Here is a 23,474-nt window from a genome sequence, read left to right on the forward strand (position 1 = left end):
CCGTGGGAATCGAACCCACAACCCTGGCGTTGCAAACGCCATGCTCTATCAACTGAGCTACATCCCTGCCGGCCATTCCCTCCCCTACCCCGGACGACGCTGGGCCAATTGTGCGCCGCCCATGAGTCTCCCGGTCGCGGCCGGCTGCGACAGAGCCTGGATTCGAACCAGGATCTCTAGTGGCACAGTTAGCACTGCAATGCAGTGCCTTAGACCACTGCGCCACTCAGGAGGCTATGACCTACATACAGGCTTTGACCTTACAGAAAACGTTTGACCTGTGTCATTGCCAACAAAGGGTATATAACAAAGTATTGAGAAACTTTTGTTATTGACCAAATACTTATTTTCCACCATAATTTGCAAATAAATTCATTAAAAATCCTACAATGTGATTTTCTGGAGAAAAAAAATCTCAATTTGTCTGTCATAGTTGACGTGTACCTATGATGAACATTACAGGCCTCTCTCATCTTTTTAAGTGGGAAAACTTGCACAATTGGTGGCTGACTAAATACTTTTTTTCCCCACTGTAGTCCGCTACCATCCGCAGTAGCTTTCCGTCTAAGTTGTCAATACCAGGTGATTTCTCATTATTGATGGACAACAATAATGTTTCCACCTCACCCACAATGACTACAGAATTCTAAATTACAATGCATTTCTTTCATTATTAGGTATTTTATGCATGAATGTGATGGCTCACAGTTTGTTGTTGGCAGGTTTTGTGATAAATGAGCCATCTGACTCAATGAAAGATGGAGTTGAATTAGTCTGTCTGCCCATAATTTCATTTAAAGCGGTCCAAGATTTTTTTCTATCATACTTTGTCATTTATCTTAGTTTCAAAATACAATTTCTTCTTCTTTTTGTTCAGTTTAGTCACATAATTTCTCAATTTACAGTAAGTTTGCCAGTCAGATGTGCAGCCAGACTTACTCACCACTCCTTTTGCCTTGTCCCTCTCAACCATACAGATTTTCAATTCCTCATCAATCCACGGGGCCTTAACAGTTATAACAGTCTGTTTCTTAATAGGTGCATGCTTGTCAATAATTTCATAAATGCATCTAGTGCAGTGTCTGGATGCTCCTCGTTACACTCATCAGACCAACAAATATTTTGTTGGATCTTCAACATAGGAATCAGTACAAAAAGTTTTGTATGATCTCTTGTACATTATTTTAGACCCAGCTTTTTGAATTTTGGCTTTTCTAGATATGGCCACTATGCTATGAGCAGTACATCCAATGGGTATGGATACAGCTTTGAGCAGAGTCCTGTAGCACTGGTAAAACTGTAATCAATACATGTGTATGATATAGTTCCTGTACTGTTTGTAAACACCTTGGTAGGTTGATTAATTACCTGGACCAGATTACAGGTACTGCACAGGGCGGAAAGGGTCCATATCAGGGGAGATCTTTACATTACACGTTTTTTATATTCTAGAGAATACAGACCATTTCCAATGCATGTTTTCAGTTTTGTGGAAATGCACCATATCTTGACAAATTCTGAATCCAGATGTGTCTTTTAGACAAATATGATATTGGGATTACTTCGAATATCACACATGGACATTTCCTATGGTCGGATATGGACTCATTCAATATCATAAGATATGTGACATCCTATTATCTCTCTTAATGTTGACAAATACTGACTGTATACATATATGTTTTCTGAAGATATGAAGCTACACTACATGACCAAAAGTATGTGGACACCTGCTCGCCGAACATCACATTCCAAAATCATGGGCATTAATATGGAGTTGGTCCCCCTTTCGCTACTATAACAGTCTCCACTCTTCTGGGAAGGCTTTCCACTAGATGTTGGAACACTGCTGTGGGGACTTGCTTCCATTCAGCCAGAAGAGCATTAGTGAGGTCGGGCACTGATGTTGGGCGATTAGGCCTGGCTCGCAGTCGGCATTCCAATTCATCCCAAAGGTGTTCGATGGGGTTGAGGTCAGGGCTCTGTGCAAGCCAGTCAAGTTCTTCCACACCAATCTCGACAAACCATTTCTGTATGGACCTCGCTTTGTGCACAGGGGCATTGTCATGCTGAAACAGGAAAGGGCCTTCCCCAAACTGTTGCCACAAAGTTGGAAGCACAGAATCGTCTAGAATGTCATTGTATGCTGTGGTGTTAAGATTTCCCTTCACTGGAACTAAGGGGCCTAGCCCGAACCATGAAAAACAGCCCCAGACCATTATTCCTCCTCAACCAAACTTTACAGTTGGCACTTTGCATTGGGGCAGGTAGCGTTCTCCTTGCATCCACCAAACCCAGATTTGTCCATCGGACTGCCAGATGGTGAAGCGTGATTCATCACTCCAGAAAACGAGTTTTACTGCTCCAGAGTCCAATGGCAGCGAGCTTTACACCCCTCCAGCCGACGCTTTGTATTGCATATAGTGTCCTTAAGCTTGTTTGTGGCTGCTCGGCCATGGAAACACATTTCATGAAGCTCCCGACGAACAGTTCTTGTGCTGATGTTGCTTCCAGAGGCAGTTTGGAACTCGGTAGTGAGTGTTGCAACCGAAGACAGACGATTTTTACGCGCTTCAGCACTCGGCAGTCCCGTTCTGGGAGCTTGTGTGGCCTACCACTTTGCAGCTGAACCGTTGTTGCTCCTAGACGTTTCTACTTCACAATAACAGCACTTACAGTTGACCGGGGCAGCTCTAGCAGAGCAGGAATTTGACGAACTGACTTGTTGGAAAGGTGGCATCCTATGACGGTCCCACGTTGAAAGTCACTGAGCTCTTCATTACTATATTCTACTGCCAATGTTTGTGTATGGAGATTGCATGGCTCAATTTTATACACCTGTCAGCAACGTGTGTGGCTGAAATAGCCGAATCCACTAATATGAAGGGGTGTCCATATACTTTTGTATATATAGTTTATATTGATTCCAGATAAGCTTCTCTTGATATGCTGAAGATAAGGACAATATCTGATGCATTTCTGAGTTTTCAGCACATCCTCAATAATTTGACAAATATGTGATCCATATTTTTCTTTCATGCACATCATTTTTGGATACCCTCCAGATATCAGACATGGTATGGCTGGATATTGACTCATTAGATATCCTGAGATAGGCCTATTTGGACATCTTATTTTCTCTATATGATGACAAATACTGACAGTATGGTATATTTTCACAGCACGTACATTGCATATGCTCTTGACCGAGGTCCATATCAGGATCTTGATATGCATTTTCATATGCTAAATAAGGACAATTTCTTATGCTCCATATCATTCTTTCAGACACTAGCTATAATTGTTGTATTCCCTCTGGATAAAGGCGCACGCAAACCTCAAGCTAAAGGCACTGTAACTGGTAGCCTAGCAAGAGTTCCAACTGTCATTTTTGAATTTGGGCGCCACAAATGAGTGTGTAAACAGTGTGTGGTCGAACTGACAACTGGAGAAACAAAGAAGTGAGAAGCTGTTCAGAAAATACCTGAAAGAAGTTAACGGTAAAGTGAGTAGCTAATTCGAGATGTTTTATTTGTCTTAGTAACTAGAATCAAGAACATTAGCTAATTTGGCCAGCAGCCAGTAGTGCTAGCTAACAAAAAACATAGATGTTACAGTATATCCCTGAACTGCTATGATTTCATAAACCTTATTTATAAGGCCCTTTCCTGGGTAGCTTATTGGAGATAGACATAATATGAAAAAAAAAAACAAATGACAAGAATCAAATCAAATGTATTTATAAAGCCATTTTTACATCAGCAGATGTCACAAAGTGCTTATACAGAAACCCAGCCTAAAACCCCAAACAGCAAGCAATGCAGATGTAGAAGCATGGTGGCTTGGAAAAACCCCCTAGAAAGAACATTGTTTGACTAATAGAATCAGCCAATCAGGCTAATGTGAGTGTTAGTGGGTGAATGTGTGTGATGTGGGGCTGAAGCTACTGACCCGGAAGGTAGGCTCTCTCACTTCTCCCAGTCTTTTGGGATGTAGGGTGGACAATTAGCCTGTCGTAGCGGATGTAAGCAATGTCCCGGTTCCTCTCAAGTTCTTGGCTCTTTCCAGGAGAGACATCTTGTCCTTAAACCTTAGGAACTTGACCACTATCAGCCTGGGTCTGTCACCTGGGCTTGTTACAGGTTTTCCAGACCTGTGGGTGCGCTACACCTCAATCTAACTATGATCCACCTGCAGCTTTTCAGTGACACATTTTCTTACTTTCTCCTCAGACTTGGCCCAGTTCTCATTTGAAGACTCTGGTATGCCATCCACAACAATGTTATGCCTCCTGGATTGTCCCTCTAGATAGCCTTTTTTTCCCAGTCATTGTTAATAATGATTCACAGACAGTGCTGATGTCATCTCGCATGGACTGTTTGTTGTCATATTGTTGCAAGTCTCTTTCAGGACATCCACCTCTCCTTGGGAGAACTGCAAATTGTTCTTAATGTCCTGGACCTCTCTGGTCAGATCGTCCATTCTTTTGTTAGTTGAGTCCATCAGTATTTGGACAAAGCTCTTGAAGCTATTTTCCTGTTGTTGTAAGAACTGCTTATAGAACCGTTTTTGTTTGTTTAAAAGATCCATCCCCTGTGATAGAGAAACACTGTCCTCTCCGTTACTCCCACTGGCTTTGGTTTTGGATGTCATGGTAGCAACGTAGGCTAATGCTGGACTCCACTCAGTTCCAGACAAGGCAGGTTTCAGGGCAGATGGAAACTTCAACAAACAGCAGGGATTTAGACAGCCACAAGCCCAGGACAATCTGTGGTCCCAGCCACAAGGGCTAACCGCATCGCAGGCTGTGTTCAAACTTTCAGGAAACCTTGCTAGCTTGATAGCTAGTTAGCAGCTAGGCTAGCTGCCACTCCAAGCAGCTCTTCAGACTTTTGGTGGGCAGGATCCCTAGACAGATAGTATCGATCCCAGCAACTGATGCTAACCGCGTCGCAGGACCCAAATACAGAATATAGCTACACTGAAGAAAAATATAAACACAACATGTGAAGTGTTGGTCCCATGTTTCATGAGCTGAAATAAAAGATCCCAGAAATGTTCAGTATAGTAACCAATTATTATTATATATATATATATATATTTTACACCAAATACAAATATATATATACAAACAACAACTTACAGACGCACACAAACAACGACTACATCTCCTCTGCCCAGACCTCCATGCTCACAACCTCATCCCTAGTGCCTGCATTATTGTTTGCCACATGGCCTTAAATTGTACCAATTTATTTTTCTCAGTTACCAATGCTATTTAAATATTTAAATAATAAATCATTCGATTTTTCCATTGTGTTAAGGACGGCGGATTGAACAAACTTTTTCAATAGAACACTTTTTCAGAGACTTTCAAAACAACAAACCAAGCTCTCCCTCGTTCCGCGTTCAGCACACTGTTGCCTCTCAGTGAATAGAATGAGAAACATGGAAGACCTGTATCCAGTTGTTGTTAAAAAATGTTTAACCGTGATGCTGTTTCTCTGGATAAGTGGTGAGAAGCTAGAATGACATATTAAAGTCAGCACAATCCTAATGTGGAGGACGACCCCCCTGCAAAAAAACAGCCCAGTCTGACCATGAGGTGGCAAGCCCCTGCTGCTGTCGAGGCCTGATAAGTGTCCCTCACCCGCCTCACCCCTGCCTCTCATCTCCCCCGTCCTGTGCAGTGCCAGGGCCCTGAGACAAAGCCCTGTCAAATTGGCCAACCAGGTGACTGAAGAGATGAGGGAGAATAGAAATGGCAGCATTCAGCATAAATGCAGATTTTAGGCTAATGAAAAATCAATGCTATAATTAAATAACAAATATCTGAGAGCAAATTTAGAGAGCTCTTTCTTTCATGGTTAAATATAGCCAAATCTTATGTTAAAATAATTGCTAAAAATGTTCCTTATGGGACACTATAATTAATATGATTTTACGTATGGCTGTTATCGATATGATACATCTTGCTCATCTTATTGTCTAAAGTGGACAGCTGCCTGCAGATCCATGTCATCATCTAATGACATGCAAATATATGCATCAGCTGGGTGTGTTACAGTCAGTCACTAAGGCTCAGTAGGAGTTGAATGCATTCAATTGTACAACTGACTAGGTTCCCCTTCCCTTCCCTTTCCCTTGTATGTATGAAGCAGAATTAGATACTTAAAGCTACAGCCTGGGATCTGGGAATGTGTTTAATGATCATTTAAATTCTTGATATACAGTAGACTCTGTCACTACCGCGTTGTTCTTTTTCAAATACCAGAATGTACCTTTAAAACCAGTTTGATCTGGGTTGTATGGGAACAGACCCCTTCTTCCTTCTTCTAGAAGCAGTAATTGATGGTATACCAGCCTATTGCTGAACATGAGGTAGAGATCAGCACACAGAGATACATTGGAACTGATGTCCTGACCTGATCCACTCCCTGTGATCCTAATCTAGCGGTTGAAAATTCACATTAGATTGAACAACAGTCGGCCAAAGTCTACAAAAACTAAAAATCAATGAGGGTTATTTTTAAAATGTGAGTCAACTTGTTGTTGTATTGATTTTTCTACGAGCTTCCTAAAACCATGGCAGAGCCTGCGTCTGAAATGGCACCCTCTTCCATAGAGATACATCAAATGTGTTATTTTTAATTACATGCACTATTTCTTATACACATTCACTATTCCATTGCCAAAAGAAGTGCACTATATAGGGAATAGAGTGTCATTTCGGATGCACTCAGAGTCTCTACAGTACGCACAATTGGATATACACTACCAGTCAAAAGTTTGGACACACCTGCTCATTCAAGGGTTTTTCTTTATTTTTACTATTTTTTACATTGTAGAATAATAGTGATGACATCAAAACTATGAAATAACACAAGTGGAATCATGTAGTAACCAAAAAAGTGTTAAACAAATCAAAATATATTTTATATTTGAGATTCTTTGCCTTGATGACAGCTTTGCACATTCTTGGCATTCTCTCAACCAGCTTCATGCATTTCAATTAACAGGTGTTCCTTTTTAAAAGTTAATTTGTGGAATTTCTTTCCTTCTTAACACGTTTGAGACAATCAGTTGTGTTGTGACAAGGAAGGGTTGGTATACAGAAGATAGCTCTATTTGGTAAAAGACAAAGTCCATATAATGGCAGCTCAAATAAGACAGTCCATCATTACTTTAAGACATGAAGGTCAGTCAATACGGACAATTTTCTTCAAGTGCAGTTGCAAAAATCCATCAAGCGCTATGATGAAACTGGCTCTCATGAGGACCACCACAGGAATGGAAGACCCAGAGTTACCTCTGCTGCAGAGGATAAGTTCATTAGAGTTACCAGTCTCAGAAATTGCAGCCCAAATAAATGTTTCACAGAGTTCAAGTCACAGACACATCTCAACATCAACGGTTCAGAGGGGACTGTGTGAATCAGGCCTTCATGGTCGAATTGCTGCAAAGAAACCACTACTAAAGGACATCAATAATAAGAAGAGACCTGCTTGGGCCAAGAAACATGAGCAATGGACATTAGACCGGTGGAAATTTGTCCTTTGGTCTGGAGTCCAAATTTGAGATTTTTGGTTCCAATCGCTGTGTCTTTGTGAGACGTGGTGTGGGTGAACGGATGATCTCCGCATGTGTAGTTCCCACTGTAAAGCATTGAGGAGGAGGTGTTATGGTGTGGGTGTGCTTTGCTGGTGACACTGTCTGTGATTTATTTAGAATTCAAGTCACACTTAACAAGCATGGCTACCACAGCATTCTGCAGCGATACGCCATCACATCTGGTTTGGGCTTAGTGTGACTATCATTTGTTTTTCAACAAGACAATGACCCAACACACCTCCAGGCTGTGTAAGGGCTATTTTACTAAGAAGGAGAGTGAGGGAGTGCTGCATCAGATGACCTGGCCTCCACAATCCCCCGACCTCAACCCAATTGAGATGGTTTGGGATGAGTTGGACGGCAGAGTGAAGGAAAAGCAGCCAACAAGTGCTAAGCTTATGTGGGAACTCCTTCAAGACTGTTGGAAAAGCATTCCAGGATTGAGAGAATGCCAAGAGTGTGCAAAGCTGTCATCAAGGCAAAGGGTGGCTATTTGAAGAATCTCAAATATAGAATATATTTTGAATTGTTTAACACTTTTTTGGTTACTATATGATGTGTTATTTTATAGTTTTGATGTCTTCACTATTATTCTACAACGTAGAAAATAGTAACAATAAAGAAAAACCCTTGAATGAGTAGGCGTGTCCAAACCTTTGACTGGTACTGTAGATCATTTCAGTTCAAGGATGCCCAGTATTGCTGTTTAGCTCAGAGGCGAGGGTCAACTTGTTACAGATTAGGAACACTTACAATTAGACAGAGAATGTGTCAAGCAGTGGTATTATGTCTCTCTGTCTCTCTGATAGCACATTCAACCGGTATTTATGAGAAATTACATACCATATCTGAACTAGGCAGGAAGTGAAATATAGTCCAAGATATTGACACAATCATTTATCCCTGCATTGTGATCTGTATACCTGGGTCACTCTTTTGAAATGCACACCAGTTCTTTAGATTCTTTCCCTTCCCTGCCAGTCTTCAGCAGGCAGCGGCGATCGTACCGATAGTGAGGTACAATGTGTCTAAAGATTACTTCTAAAGCAGCTCTCCTCCCTTCTTCTTCTTCTTCTTCTTCTTCTTCATCTGAATTCTCTTCAGGATTCCAAAGCCCCCTGAAGGACAAGAAAATTCAAAAGAGCCCCGTAACCCCATTGTCACTGAGGAAGGACAGATTCGAGTGACGGCCTCGGCCCGGGCTGTACTCAATAAGACACTCCCCACCACACACACCACACATGCCATCATTCAATCTCACAGTCAGGTCAACTGTGAAAAAGACTATGAAAACTCACTTTCCATAAGAGCGACAGGCCTGATTGATGAATGAGTATGAGTGATCACAGGTTTTTAGACAGCAAAATGCTAACGTGCCACCACCGTCTTTCCTGTCCTACAGAGCGCCATGTCCCCAATGCGGCCTGTCCCCGTGGTTCTGACTGGTGGTCCCAGGTGGCTTCAGGACATCACCTGGCTGGCAGCAGAAGACGGCAAGAACAACTGTGTAGTGTACAGCATGGGTACGTACCCTATTTGTCTTTTCAGGTCTCCCTCGTAAAGGTGTCTATTGACCTGAGGGGACTTCCAGGTTTAGTAAAAGCTAGAATAGAAAATATTGTCTTTAACACACACTGTAGTAATCAACTTCCCTGGAGACTGAGGGAGCAGGGATGTTTCTTTGGAGGTTTTTACATAGGAGAGATTTCCCTATAGGCTAGTACCTGACCACTATTATCCTTCCCTGAGTTGGGGTTTGTTTATTAGTGTTGAGCCACTTTCCATTGTCATATGCAGCCAAACAATTATACAATTGACTCCAATCTGAAGGAGCCTAATTTCAATGCAAGCCTGTAGACCAACATTTATTTCAACGATGGCACTGTACTATCTGGATCTTGGCCAATATTTTTCCACAGCTCAGCTCAGGATGTGATTGAAAAAATGAATTTTGTGGGCATCTTACCAACATCCTGACTGGGAAAATGACATTTCCTCTCCCTCCCTCATGTCATTCTTTGGAGATTTAATGCATTGTTTTGCATTTGAGTCTAATTGCTCTCAGTTGACAATTTTTCCAATTCAAGAGCAGCAATTTTTCAAGGCACTGACTATCGTTTATTGTAAGAAGTTGTGCATTTATTCAACATATCAATTCCTTTACAGTTTTCAATGATTCTATAGATTAAATGTTGTTGCTTAATATACCGCTTACAGTTGCAATTTGAGGGCAACACTCAGAAGAGTGATTTGCAACTGTAAACTGTACTGTATATTAAGCAACAACATTTAATCTATAGAATAATTCCTTATTAACAACAAACATAAACATGACATTTCCATGAACTAAACACCTCTAAAATGTTATAGCCATAATGTTAATAATTTACTTCGGTTATCATTGTTTGACTAAATCTGCTATCTCTAAATGCTTTTTTTTAAATATGAAGACTTCAGGCAACGAGAAGCCTTTCAGGTCACTATCAGTTATCTTAGGACACAGAGCAATACTGAGAGTGAAGAACAACAGAACATCTCCACCAATGTCATATTCTATTATCAGTCCGTTGAAACAGAATTGCATCCTGGGGGAGACTCCACAGACACAGCAGCGACAGCAGCAGCCAGTCAGTGTGCTGCGATTGTGTTTAATTCAAAGGGAAGTTAGTAATGAATTGTACACAGCGGTAATTGATTGGTTTAGCCACAGGTTCTGTCGTTATAGTCGGGCTGGATAGAGGCTAGATGGGGTGGCAGAGTATCAGACAGAAAATGGAGGCCTATAATCTAGAGCTGGGCAGTGGGTAGTACTATCACTGAGATAATGCCACTGTATAGTAGATTGGCTGTGGATGGGTGATTTTTGAAGATGTTTTAAATATTGATAGTTGACTCGTCTGGTTGATCTATTGTAGCTGCAGTAACATGCTAATACTGTATTAATATCTCGTGGACAGACGCACGTGACACAACAGTGGTATGCCTGATCACCGACAACGACGAGACAGCCTATAGGGAGGAGGTCAGAGACCTGGCCGTGTGGTGCCAGGACAACAACCTCTCCCTCAACCTGATCAAGACAAAGGAGAGGATTGTGGACTACAGGAAAAAGAAGAGGACCGAGCACGCCCCCATTCTCATCGACGGGGCTGTAGTGGAGCAGGTTGAGAGCTTCAAGTTCCTTGGTGTCCACATCACCAACAAACTAACATGGTCCAAGCACACCAAGATAGTCATGAAGAGGGCACGACAAAACCTATTCATTTACATTTACGTCATTTAGCAGACGCTCTTATCCAAAGCGACTTACAAATTATCCCCCTAAGGAGACTGAAAAGATTTGGCATGGGTCCTTAGATCCTCAAAAGGTTCTACAGCTGCACCATCGAGAGCATCCTGACTGGTTGCATCACTGCCTGGTATGGCAACTGCTCGACCTCCGACCGCAAGGCACTACAGAGTGTAGTGCATACGGCCCAGTACATCACTGGGGCCAAGCTTCCTGCCATCCAGGACCTCTATACCAGGCGGTGTCAGAGGAAGGCCCTAAAAATTGTCTAAGACTCCAGCCACCCTAGTCATAGACTGTTCTCTCTGCTACCGCACGACAAGCGGTACCGGAGCGCCAAGTCTAGGTCCAAGAGGCTTCCTAACAGCTTCTTCCCCCAAGCCATAAGACTCCTGAACATCTAATCAAATGGCTACCCAGACTATTTGTTACTTTTTTTTATTTGTTTTAATGTATTCTTTCTTAAAACTGCATTGTTGGTTAAGGGCTTGTAAGTAAGCATTTCACTGTAAGGTCTATCTATACCTGTTGTGTTAGCTTCTGTCAACAGACTGTGGTATGCAACGATTAATGAGGAACTTTGTTCCAGTACGCCAATTGTTTCGTCACTGATCATTTGGACAAATCACGATTTAGCAGGTGTTCGTATATTTTCAAATGTTGGAATGGGAGGGGACATTTGGCCCATGCTTTGGCTAAGAGTTTCCTTTTAAGGGGGAGGAGACTTCACTAGTCTCATTAGTATCTTTTCTCATACATCTTCCCCCAGAACCTAATTGAGCATCTGATGCATTTTCTCCAGATTTTAGTTCTGGGTTTCCGAGATTAATACTGTATATGCCAACTGTTCTTGGTGTTCGTTTCAAAACACATTCATAAATCAGGGTGCCTCACATAATTTAACCTCTGCTGGTGACTTCTATGTGACTTTCCATAGAGGTTTTCAAATGCCTTTTACGTTGAGGTTAATTGCTTTAAAATAGTTTTTATTTTAACCGTGTCAGGATTGTTACCAGATTTGATTGTGAGAATTCACTCAAACAGAAATGGAGAAACAGAATCTCTTACTCTGTTGACTCCTGGTGCCAAAATGGCAGCAAATATTATTTATATGTTTTATATGCTCTCTATCCTGTCAGAAGGCTTTTGGCTTATCTTGAGTGACTGTCAGGGGCTGCATGGGATGTCAGAGGAAAGGAAGGAAATATATGAGATTATTAAGCTTTGCTGGATGTTGTCGGAATGTCTGACGACACGTCATGAAGCCTGGTTTGATCAATGCTGGACGAGGTGACAAGACTTAAGTGCCTATCGTACCCCAGTCCCTGATGCTCATAGACAGTTGTTAGGACTAGGCTGGGTTGAGACTGTTCATTAGATGGTAGCTAGGCCCCGGTCGCTGCACTTAGATTTATCACCTCTCTCTCCCGTCTCGCTCGTCCTCCCTTCATCCCCCTTCTCCCTGACGGATATGTGACAGCCTTATGGAAGTTGCTTGCTCTGAGGGAACGTAATGGAAGTGCGGGGTCGGGACGCAGCAGGGTGAAACTGAGGGCAATGGCAGAAAAATGTCTGGCGTTGCAACAGGAAGAAAGAAATTGGTAGTGGCTTATCAGTACAGTTCCTGTTTTGGGCGATGGCAGGCTGTTGTAGCTTCTAGCTGTATTACGTATGGAGGCTGTGCTTTACAGTGGTGCAGGTATACAGTAATATGGTACAGCTATGTTTTTTAGTTTAATGTTGAATTTTGGATGTTGTAGAACTGGGTCTAATTAGTGGGTGCAGTAGTGGGTCTATATTACGTACATATATAGGTAATACATTATGGTGCAGCTGTGTTTTGCAGTTAAACGTCTTATTGGATCTTAGATGTTATAGAAGTTTGATATCAATGTTTTGCTATCACACTCCCACACTTTGATGAGGAAGTGAGAAGTAACAGCCCCAGAGATCCTGGCAGATGGAGTGAAAAGTAACAGGCCCAACAGGAATCCTACTGGCACAGATATCAGAGATGGGCAACCATCCTGGATGGAGGGAGGAAAGAAGGGAGGGAGAGAGAGAAGGAGGAAAGTATCTGACAGGACAGGAGGAGTGATCCCTTAAGCTTTTCAGGAACGGAGGATGCCTCTCTCTCTTTGTATTTCACTCTTTCCTTTTTTTAACCACACAAAGATGATGATGTGCTTTGTCTTTTATTATACATCATGCATATCCCTCTTTTTAAGTGTTCCAGAGCATTCCTCCTTACCTCAAAATAGGTCATTTTTAAACGCCATTGAAAATATCTGTGTGCATGAATATGCTACAGTACCACCTCTTCTGTTTAAATTATGAAAAACTAAAACATAAGAATTATATTTCCAGGAACATAATGATGTGCCACATGTGCCTCAATTTGATCATAGTGTTACTGGTTACACTAACCAAGGACCTACTAACCAGGGCTACATCCTTGCTGTAATCAAACAGGAGCCAGGGCTTATACAGTAACTAGATGCCATAGATCAAATGATGTATCCTCTACCCACAATCAACTTTACAACCTTCTGCACCAACCGTGGCCCCAGAAAAGTATAGTATAGTATAGTATAGTATACCGACACCCTGAGAGTAAACCTGGCCAGTCTCTGTTTGACTGTAAATGATCAGAGCAGAAATACACTACATGACCAAAAGTGGAGTTGGTCCCACCTTTGCTGCTATAACAGCCTCCATTCTTCAGGGAAGGCTTTCTACTAGATGTTGGAACATTGCTGCAGGGACTTGCATCGGGCACTGATGTTGGGTGATTAGGCCTGGCTTGCAGTCAGCGTTCCAATTCATCCCAAAGGTGTTCGATGGGGTTGCGGCTGCTCGGCCATGGAAACCCATTTCATGAAGCTCCCGACAAACACCTTCTTGTGCTGCCGTTGCTTCTAGAGGCAGTTTGGAACTCGGGAGTGAGTGTTGCTACCAAGGACAGGCGATTTTTACACGCTACGCGCTTCAGCACTCGGCGGTCCCGTTCTGTGAGCTTGTGTGGCCTACCACTTCGCGGCTGAGCCGTTGTCACTCCTAGCCGTTTCCACTTCACAATAACAGCACTTACTGTTGACCAGGGCAGCTCTAGCAGCGCAGAAATTTGACGAACTGACTTGTTGGAAAGGTGGCATCATATGATGGTGCAACGTTAAAAGTCATTGAGCTCTTCAGTAAGGCCATTCTACTGACAATGTTTGTTAATGGAGATTGCATGGCTGTATTCTTGATTCTATACACCTGTCAGCAAGGGGTGTGGCTGAAATAGCCAAATCCACTAATTTGAAGTGGTGCCCACATACTTTCGTATATATAGTGTAGCTTCCTGCCTGTCAGATAATAACAGAATTTGCAATAAATGGCAATCACGTGGCATCATCATCCCTGCAGTCTGCTCTGCTCTGCATCTCCTTCTTATTTATGAGCTTTGGCTGGCAGGAGGGTGAGCCAGGAAAAGTCTCTGATTAGCACCACTGAGTATGTGAGCTGTGGTAGTAACTCTCAGCAGCCCGCTTTTAAGAATTTCCCTTACATCCGCAGTTTTTTTATACCAGCTTTTACAGTTTTTCTCAGTCGCTTTGGTGCATTTTTCACATCATCCCTAACATGTGCAAAATAATAAGTGCATTTCTCAGAACAATTTGTACAAACTGCAATATACAATAGATATGTTTCTAAAGCTAGTCAGTCACTAAAAATCTCTCAAAAGTAAATATTCATGCCAATGATCATGTCAGTGTCATCAGAATGATAAGTCATTGAGTCATTGTTCACGAACAAGGTTGTCAAAATGTTTAGGCATGTTGTCAATGGAACTGTGTACTTTGACAGTATTACCTGATGTAAACTTAGGCTACAGTTTGGATGACAGTTACTGTATTGAAAATGCACAAGGCTGCACTTCTATGGCATATATCAATTTCAACAGTACTATTTACATATTACTGTATGTGGGTTATTGATTGAAAGAGACTGGACAACCCAAGGGGCACAAAGGAAAAAAAACTAAATTAGAAAGAAACACAGGAAACCACCCCTAAGGCACAACTTTGCCCACAGCACTGTTCTAGTGCTGTCTCTACACATCCAGACGTTCCTGTCTGTCAGCCCACATATTCTCATCCACATCACACCGGATATTTTCCCTTCCAATGCAACGTGGAAAGAATCTTTTGGAATGCCTTATCCATCCTCTGCAGGCGTCTACTATGGTGTCCTCACATGCTGCATCCATTGCAGCCAGCAGGGTCATCTGTGTGTGTGGCTGACGATCGTACACCTTCCACCTCCATGCTGAAAATAACTCCTCAATTGGGTTAAGGAATGGTGAATAAGGTGGGAGGAATTCTATGAGCATCCTCGGGTGGGTCACAAACCATTGCCTTATGATGTTTGATCGATGGAAACTCACATTATCACAAATGACCACATACTTTGGCAAATCCTCTCTAAACAGACCCCTCTCATCATCAGGGATGAGAGCCCTGTAGAGAGTCTCTAAAAAGTTGAGTAGATGCTGGGTGTTGTATGGCCCTAAAAGGGGGATATGGGTTAGGACACCATGCTCCGAAATAGCAGCACACATGGTGATATTTCCTCCCCGTTGGCCTGGCAAATCCACAGTAGCTCTGTGACCGATGATATTCCGACCCCGCCTTCTGCATTTGGTCAGGTTGAAGCCAGCCTCATCCACGTATACAAAGTTGTGAGAGGGTTCACTTGATTCCAACTCCATTATACGCTATATCCCAGAACACACAGTTGAATTTGTTTTGGTAAGGAAGAGTGACATAAAATGTACATATATTGCATGTTCCTTCCACAGCAATGGAAATGTGTGCAGTTTATGCTTACTGTACTATGTAACACTATAAAATGTTGCTGTAAAGTAGTTACATAGATATATGTTTTACCTGTACATACTGGTACCGTAGCTCCTTAACTCTGTCCTCATTCCTTTGGAATGGTACACGGTACAGCTGTTTCATACTCATCTGGTTTCTATGCAGCACCCTGTCGATGGTTGAGATGCTAACCGTATGGATGTTTTCAAAGACATCGTTGTCTTCTATAATGGTCCTTTGTATTTCCCTGAGTCTCATGGCATTGTTTGCTCGGACCATGGTGCAAATAGCCTCCTCCTGTTGAGGTGTGAAAAGGCGTCCTCTGCCACCGGTTTGAGGTAATCTTGCAGTCCTATGTGTGGAAAAATGCAGTGATGCATCGCACACTTTCACATAGACAAAAACTATGCGAACACACATTTTACTGTAAAATATACAGGTGGGTGCATGTAAGGTGCAGTATGTATCTGTATAGAGTATATTTCTGTATGCTGTGAAATACAAGTGGACTACTGTAATATGAAGCATTGTAGGAAGTATACAGTATACTGCTTATATACAGTAACAGTGCACTGTACATTGGTGGACATACCTGTTCTCTCTTCGAAACGTTTGTACTATTGATGACACGGTTGATCTCCCAATATTCGGCTGCACCCTTCGACCCGCCTCAGCCATTGTAAGGCCATGATTGACAACATGGTCTACAATAGTGGCCCTTATGTCATCAGATATGCGCCTATGTCCTCTTCTGCCTCTTCCTCTGTTTTGCCTTCCACCACGCATCCTTGCTCCTCTTCTTCCTCCTCTTGGCTGTTGACCCTGTTCGTTTCCTGGTCCATCCATTATTGGAAAATTGCAACTCTGTGTTGTGGTCTGTCTATATATGCTTGCCAATTGATTCTTCATGAGATGCACCTTTGAGCAATTTAGACAACTGGTTGATTGTTGGTTGAACTAACACTTTACATTCCTTCATGAGTGAGGGTTAATTTCACCTGCACGATTCAGCAATTTACGTTTTTGTACAAAAGGTCTAATAGAAATGTGTAAAACTATGCTTGACAGTTTATGACAAATAGTTCAACAATTTTGCATGTAATGGCTTATGCAAGGAACTAATGCCTAGATGTTTTGAGGGGTAAGACTATTCAACAGAGAACCATCTACTATATTTTGATCAACATGACATGAGCAATTGAAAATGTGGAAAAAAGCTGACACTTGTACATTATCAATTGCAATATGTACAAAAGCAATTGCAATTTGTTCAAAGGAATAAGAAATTGCTTTAATGATGTGCACAAGTGACTAGATGATTTGGAATTTGTACAAGTAGCATCAAGAATTGCACTTTTGATCTAAGAAATGCACCAAAGCGACTGAGAAAAACTGTAAGTGACAAGGAATCATGTTTGCTAGGACTCCATTTACTCCAAGTCTAAGCTAGCATCATACACCTGTCAGGAACCATGTGGAGTGCTGGTTGAGCATCATGTCATGTGACTTAATTATACTGAACAAAAATATAAACACAACATGTAAAGTGTTGGTCCCATGTTTCATGAGCTGAAATAAAAGATCACAGACATTTTCCAACGCTCATATCTCTCAATTTTTTGCCACTAATTTGTTTACATCCCTGTTAGTTTGAATTTCTCCTTTGCCAAGATAATCCATCCACCTGACAGGTGTGGCATATCAAGAAGCGGATTAAACAGCATGATCATTACATAGGTGCACCTTGTGCTGGGGACAATAAAAGGCCACTCTAAAATGTGGAGTTTTGTCACACAACACAATGCCACAGATGTTTCAAGTTTTAGGGAGCATGCAATTGGTATGCTGACTACCAGAGAATTTAATGTTCATACAGTGGGGGAAAAAAAGTATTTAGTCAGCCACCAATTGTGCAAGTTCTCCCACTTAAAAAGATCAGAGAGGCCTGTAATTTTCATCATAGGTACACGTCAACTATGACAGACAAATTGAGGAAAAAAAAAATCACATTGTAGGATTTTTTATGAATTTATTTGCTAATTATGGTGGAAAATAAGTATTTGGTCACCTACAAACAAGCAAGACTTCTGGCTCTCACAGACCTGTAACTTCTTCTTTAAGAGGCTCCTCTGTCCTCCACTCGTTACCTGTATTAATGGCACCTGTTTGAACTTGTTATCAGTATAAAAGACACCTGTCCACAACCTCAAACAGTCACACTCCAAACTCCACTATGGCCAAGACCAAAGAGCTGTCAAAGGACACAAGAAACAAAATTGTAGACCTGCACCAGGCTGGGAAGACTGAATATGCAATAGGTAAGCAGCTTGGTTTGAAGAAATCAACTGTGGGAGCAATTATTAGGAAATGGAAGACATACAAGACCACTGATAATCTCCCTCGATCTGGGAATCCACGCAAGATCTCACCCCGTCGGGTCAAAATGACCACAAGAACGGTGAGCAAAAATCCCAGAACCACACGGGGGGACCTAGTGAATGACCTGCAGAGAGCTGGGACCAAAGTAACAAAGCCTACCATCAGTAACACACTACGCCGCCAGGGACTCAAATCCTGCAGTGCCAGACGTGTCCCCCTGCTTAAGCCAGTACATGTCCAGGCCCGTCTGAAGTTTGCTAGAGTGCATTTGGATGATCCAGAAGAGGATTGGGAGAATGTCAGATGAAACCAAAATATAACTTTTTGGTAAAAACTCAACTCGTCGTGTTTGGAGGACAAAGAATGCTGAGTTGCATCCAAAGAACACCATACCTACTGTGAAGCATGGGGGTGGAAACATCATGCTTTGGGGCTGTTTTTCTGCAAAGGGACCAGGACGACTGATCCGTGTAAAGGAAAGAATGAATGGGGCCATGTATCGTGAGATTTTGAGTGAAAACCTCCTTCCATCAGCAAGGGCACTGAAGATGAAACGTGGCTGGGTCTTTCAGCATGACAATGATCCCAAACACACCGCCCGGGCAACGAAGGAGTGGCTTCGTAAGAAGCATTTCAAGGTCCTGGAGTGGCCTAGCCAGTCTCCAGATCTCAACCCCATAGAAAATCTTTGGAGGGAGTTGAAAGTCCGTGTTGCCCAGCGACAGCCCCAAAACATCACTGCTCTAGAGGAGATCTGCATGGAGGAATGGGCCAAAATACCAGCAACAGTGTGTGAAAACCTTGTGAAGACTTACAGAAAACGTTTGACCTGTGTCATTGCCAACAAAGGGTATATAACAAAGTATTGAGAAACTTTTGTTATTGACCAAATACTTATTTTCCACCATAATTTGCAAATACATTTTTTTTCTCATTTTGTCTGTCATAGTTGACGTGTACCTATGATGAAAATTACAAGCCTCTCTCATCTTTTTAAGTGGGAGAACTTGCACAATTGATGGCTGACTAAATACTTTTTTCCCCCACTGTATCTCTACCAAAAGCCGCCTCCAATGTTGTTTTAGAGAATTTGGCAGTACGTCCAACCGGCCTCACAACCGCAGAACACCGTATGGTGTCGTGTGGGCGAGCGGTTTGCTGATGTCAAAGTTGTGAACAGAGTGCCCCATGGTGGCAGTGGGGTTATGGTATGGGCAGGCATAAGCTATGAACAACGAACACAATTGTATTTTACCGATGGCAATTTGAATGCACAGAGATACCGGAACGAGATCCTGAGGCCCATTGTCGTGCCATTCATTTTCCGCCATCACCTCATGTTTCAGCATGATAATGCACAGCCCCATGTCGGAAGGATCTGTACACAATTCCTGGAAGCTGAAAATGTTCAAGTTTTTCCATGGCCCGTATACTCACCAGACATGTCACCCATTGAGCATGTTTGGGATGCTCTGGATCGATGTGTACGACATCGTGTTCCAGTTCCTGCCAATGTCCAGCAACTTCGCACAGCCATTGAAGAGTGGAACAACATTCCACAGGCCACAATCAACAACCTGATCAACTCTATGCAAAGGAAATGTGTTGCGCTGCGTGAGGCAAATGGGGGTCTCACCAGATACAGACTGGTTTGCTGATCCACGCACCTACCTCTTTTTAATGATATCTGTGATGCATATATGCACATTTACATTTACATTTACGTCATTTAGCAGACGCTCTTATCCAGAGCGACTTACAAATTGGTGCATTCACCTTACAGCCAGTGGGATAACCACTTTACAATATGTATTAACGGTTGTGAAATCCATACATTAGGGCCTAATTTATTTATTTAAATTTGTATTTATTATGCCAAGGCAGCAGATACTCTTCCTGGGGTCCAGCAAAATTAAGGTAAGTAATATCCCTGCTGTTCCATAAGGTGTATTTGTATCTGTTTTTTTTTTAAATCAAATGTTACTGCTTGCACCAGTTACTTGATGTGGAATAGAGTTCCATGTAGTCATGGCTCTATGTAGTACTGTGCGCCTCTCATAGTCTGTTCTGGACTTGGGGACTGTGAAGAGACCTCTTGTGGCGTGTCTTGTGGGGTATGCATGGGTGTCCGAGCTGTGCGCCAGTAGTTCAAACAGACAGCTCGGTGCATTCAACATGTCAATACCTCTCATAAATACAAGTAGTGATGAAGTCAATCTCTCCTCCACTTTGATCCAGGAGAGATTGACATGCATAGTATTAATTTGAGCTCCCTTTTGTGGCACCTGACCACACGACTGAACAGTAGCCCAGGTGCGACAAAACTAGGGCCTGTAGGACCTGCCTTGTTGATAGTGCTGTTAAGAAGGTAGAACAGCGCTTTATTATGGACAGACTTCTCCCCATCTTAGCTACTGTTGTATCAATATGTTTTGACCATGACAGTTTACAATCCAGGGTTACTCCAAGCAGTTTAGTCAACTCAACTTGCTCAAAATCCACATGATGTATTACACGATTTAGTTGAGGTTTAGGGTTTAGTGAATGACTTGTCCCAAATACAATGCTTTTAGTTTTAGAAATATTTAGGACTAACTTATTCCTTGCCTCCAACTCTGGAAGTAACTGCAGCTCTTTGTTAATTGTTGCAGTCATTTCAGTTGCTGTAGTAGCTGACGTGTATAGTGTTGAGTCATCCGCCTACATAGACACACTGGCTTTACTCAAAACCAGTGGCATGTCGTTAGTAAAGATTGAAAAAAGTAAGGGGCCTAGACAGCTGCCCTGGGGAATTCCTGATTCTACCTGGATTATGTTGGAGAGGCTTCCATTAAAGAACACCCTCTGTTTTCTGTTAGACAGGTAGCTCTTTATCCAGAAATAGCAGGGGGTGTAAAGCCATAACACATACGTTTTTCCAGAAACAGACTATGATCGATAATGTCAAAAGCCACACTGAAGTGTAACAAAACAGCCCCCACTATCTTTTTATCATCAATTTCTCAGTCATTTGTGTAAGTGCTTGTTGAATGTCTTTCCCTTTAAGCATGCTGAAAGTCTGTTGTCAATTTGTTTACTGTAAAATAGCATTGTATCTGGTCAAACACCATTTTTTCCAAAAGTTTACTAAGGGTTGGTAACAGGCTGATTGGTCGGCTATTTGAGCCAGTAAAAGGGGCTTTACTATTTTTAGGTAGCGGAATTACTTTTGCTTCCCTCCAGGCCTAGGGGCACACACTTTCTAGTAGGCTTAGATTGAAGATATGGCAAATAGGAGTGGCGATATCGTCCGCTATTATCCTCAGTAATTTTTCATCCAAGTTGTCAGACCCCGGTGGCTTGTCATTGTTGATAGACAACAATCACTTTTTCACCTCTTCCACACTCACTTTACGGAATTCAAAATTACAATGCTTGTCTTTCACAATTTGGTGAGATATAATTGGATGTGTACTGTCAGCGTTTGTTACTGGCATGTCATGCCTAAATTTGCTAAATTATTAAAGTAGTTGTCAATATCAGTCGGTTTTGTGATGAATGAGCCATCTGATTCAATGAATGATGGAGCTGAGTTTGCCTTTTTGCCCAAAACTTCATTTAAAGTGCTCCAAAGCTTTTTACTATAATTCTTTATGTCATTTATCTTTGTTTCATAGTTTAGTTTCTTCTTCTTCTTTTTATTCAGTTTAGTCACATGATTTCTCAATTTGTAATACGTATGCCAATCGGTTGTGCAGCCAGACTTATTTGCCATTCCTTTTGCCTCATCCCTCTCAACCATACAATTCTTAAATTCTTCATCAATCCAGCGGAGGGTGAGCTGCACACAGTGGACTTCCTACTAGAGCACAACGCCTCAGTGCAACGCCTCAGTGCTAACAGTATAAATCTAATTCATAGGCACATGATTACTGCATACAAAAGCAGTAGGATCAGCAGAGGCATTCAGGGCAGTTAGAGGGACATAAATTAGGTTACTTACATTGTGTCTTCCAACGCCCCTGGTATAATGTACATTTGCTGAAGCCTTTTGACAACTCAGCGTCACAATGGTAGGGATTAACTGAGCTGGGCTTGGGTCATTGATACGTCAGTTTCTCAATTCAGCCTTATAATGCTGCGAAAGGATCCAGGAACCCAAATTATTTGGATGGATCCCATCGTCCTTATAAAATGTGTTTTGTTTCCAAAATGTGTCAAAATTGTAAACAAAAGTTACACCCGTTGAGCTGCAATAATCACGTAGCCAGTTGTAAAGATAATTAATCCTGCTAAAGCGTTCAATGCCACGTTTCAGAGAGGGCATAGGGCCAGATATGAAGGGTCTTTTGTTAGTGTCTAGCAGAGAGTCTCTTTAAAATCCAGTTTCAACTGTTCAGAGCTGCCCTTCATAATGTAATTAAAACCCACATGGACTACAATAGAATCGATTTCCATGTTCTGACGTAGTACATTCAGGAGCAGCTTAGTAATGTCATTTACTCAAGCTCCGGGATAGGACATTGTTTTTGCACCAGGAACGGTCACATTTCTTACCATGGAGCTGCCCAAAATCACAGCTGGCGAGAAGGACAAGGAAATCCGCCCACTCCCATGCTTCACAGGATTCTGAGAACCCTTTATGGATGGGCGAGAGGCAGGATAACTTGAGCCCGTTGCTCCCGGCGCCTGGTGCAGGCCTCCTACAGATTGAGAAGCCCCGCTCGATCCAGATCAGGGACTGAAGGTTTCCGATGTCGACTTCGAAATCGTAGGAGTAGGCACTGCGTCCGCAGACACAGGTACCCCCAGCGATGAAGGTGCAGGAAGATCAGGCTCCAGGACGGTGAAACTATTTGTTGTTTGTATCAGCTCTGGGCCTCTCGTTGGGAGTGTAGACTGCTTTGCAGAAGGCTGCTGTCTTCGGCTTCCACGGCTCGTGACATGCGACCATCATTGATTGCCATGCTCCTCTTGCTCTGCTCCTTCGACTCCGCTATCAAATGGGGGAGCTACGGGCAACACCAGCCAGTTGGATAACGACAAACGACAAGGCGGAGATGCATCCAACAAGCGCAAACGCCGTTTAGCCACCGGCATAGAAAAGGTCAACATTCCACTCTGCGTTTTCAAGGAAGCCACCTCAAGCCTATAATCCTCGGCAAGCAAACAATTGCCGCATTGGAACTCTGAGTGATCCGGTTTGTTCCGAAACAAAGCATAGTAGATGCAGCTCCTACAGCACTGGAACCATTCATTTATTTATCCAGACAAAGAGGACTCCATTGCAAAACTCATCTGGGACTAACTTCCTTAGTTTGATGGCTAGCAGCTTAGCGTCTCTGTCAAGC

The 23,474-nt window shown here is 42.4% G+C and overlaps 1 protein-coding gene across 1 annotated transcript in view; it reads left to right on the plus strand.

Moving 5' to 3' along the window:
- LOC311108661 (zinc finger protein ZFPM2-like) overlaps positions 1–23,474 on the plus strand; it is a gene marked incomplete at both ends in the record, with an annotated part of 149,020 nt that overhangs the window by 67,607 nt on the left and 57,939 nt on the right. The window contains one exon of the mRNA XM_084151357.1: positions 9,014–9,134. Coding sequence (XP_084007483.1) covers positions 9,014–9,134 — 121 coding nt within the window. The remainder of the gene's footprint in view (positions 1–9,013; positions 9,135–23,474) is intronic.

The sequence above is a fragment of the Coregonus lavaretus genome, assembly GCF_964263955.1.
Source record: "Coregonus lavaretus genome assembly, chromosome: 3".
Classification (NCBI taxonomy): domain Eukaryota; kingdom Metazoa; phylum Chordata; class Actinopteri; order Salmoniformes; family Salmonidae; genus Coregonus; species Coregonus lavaretus.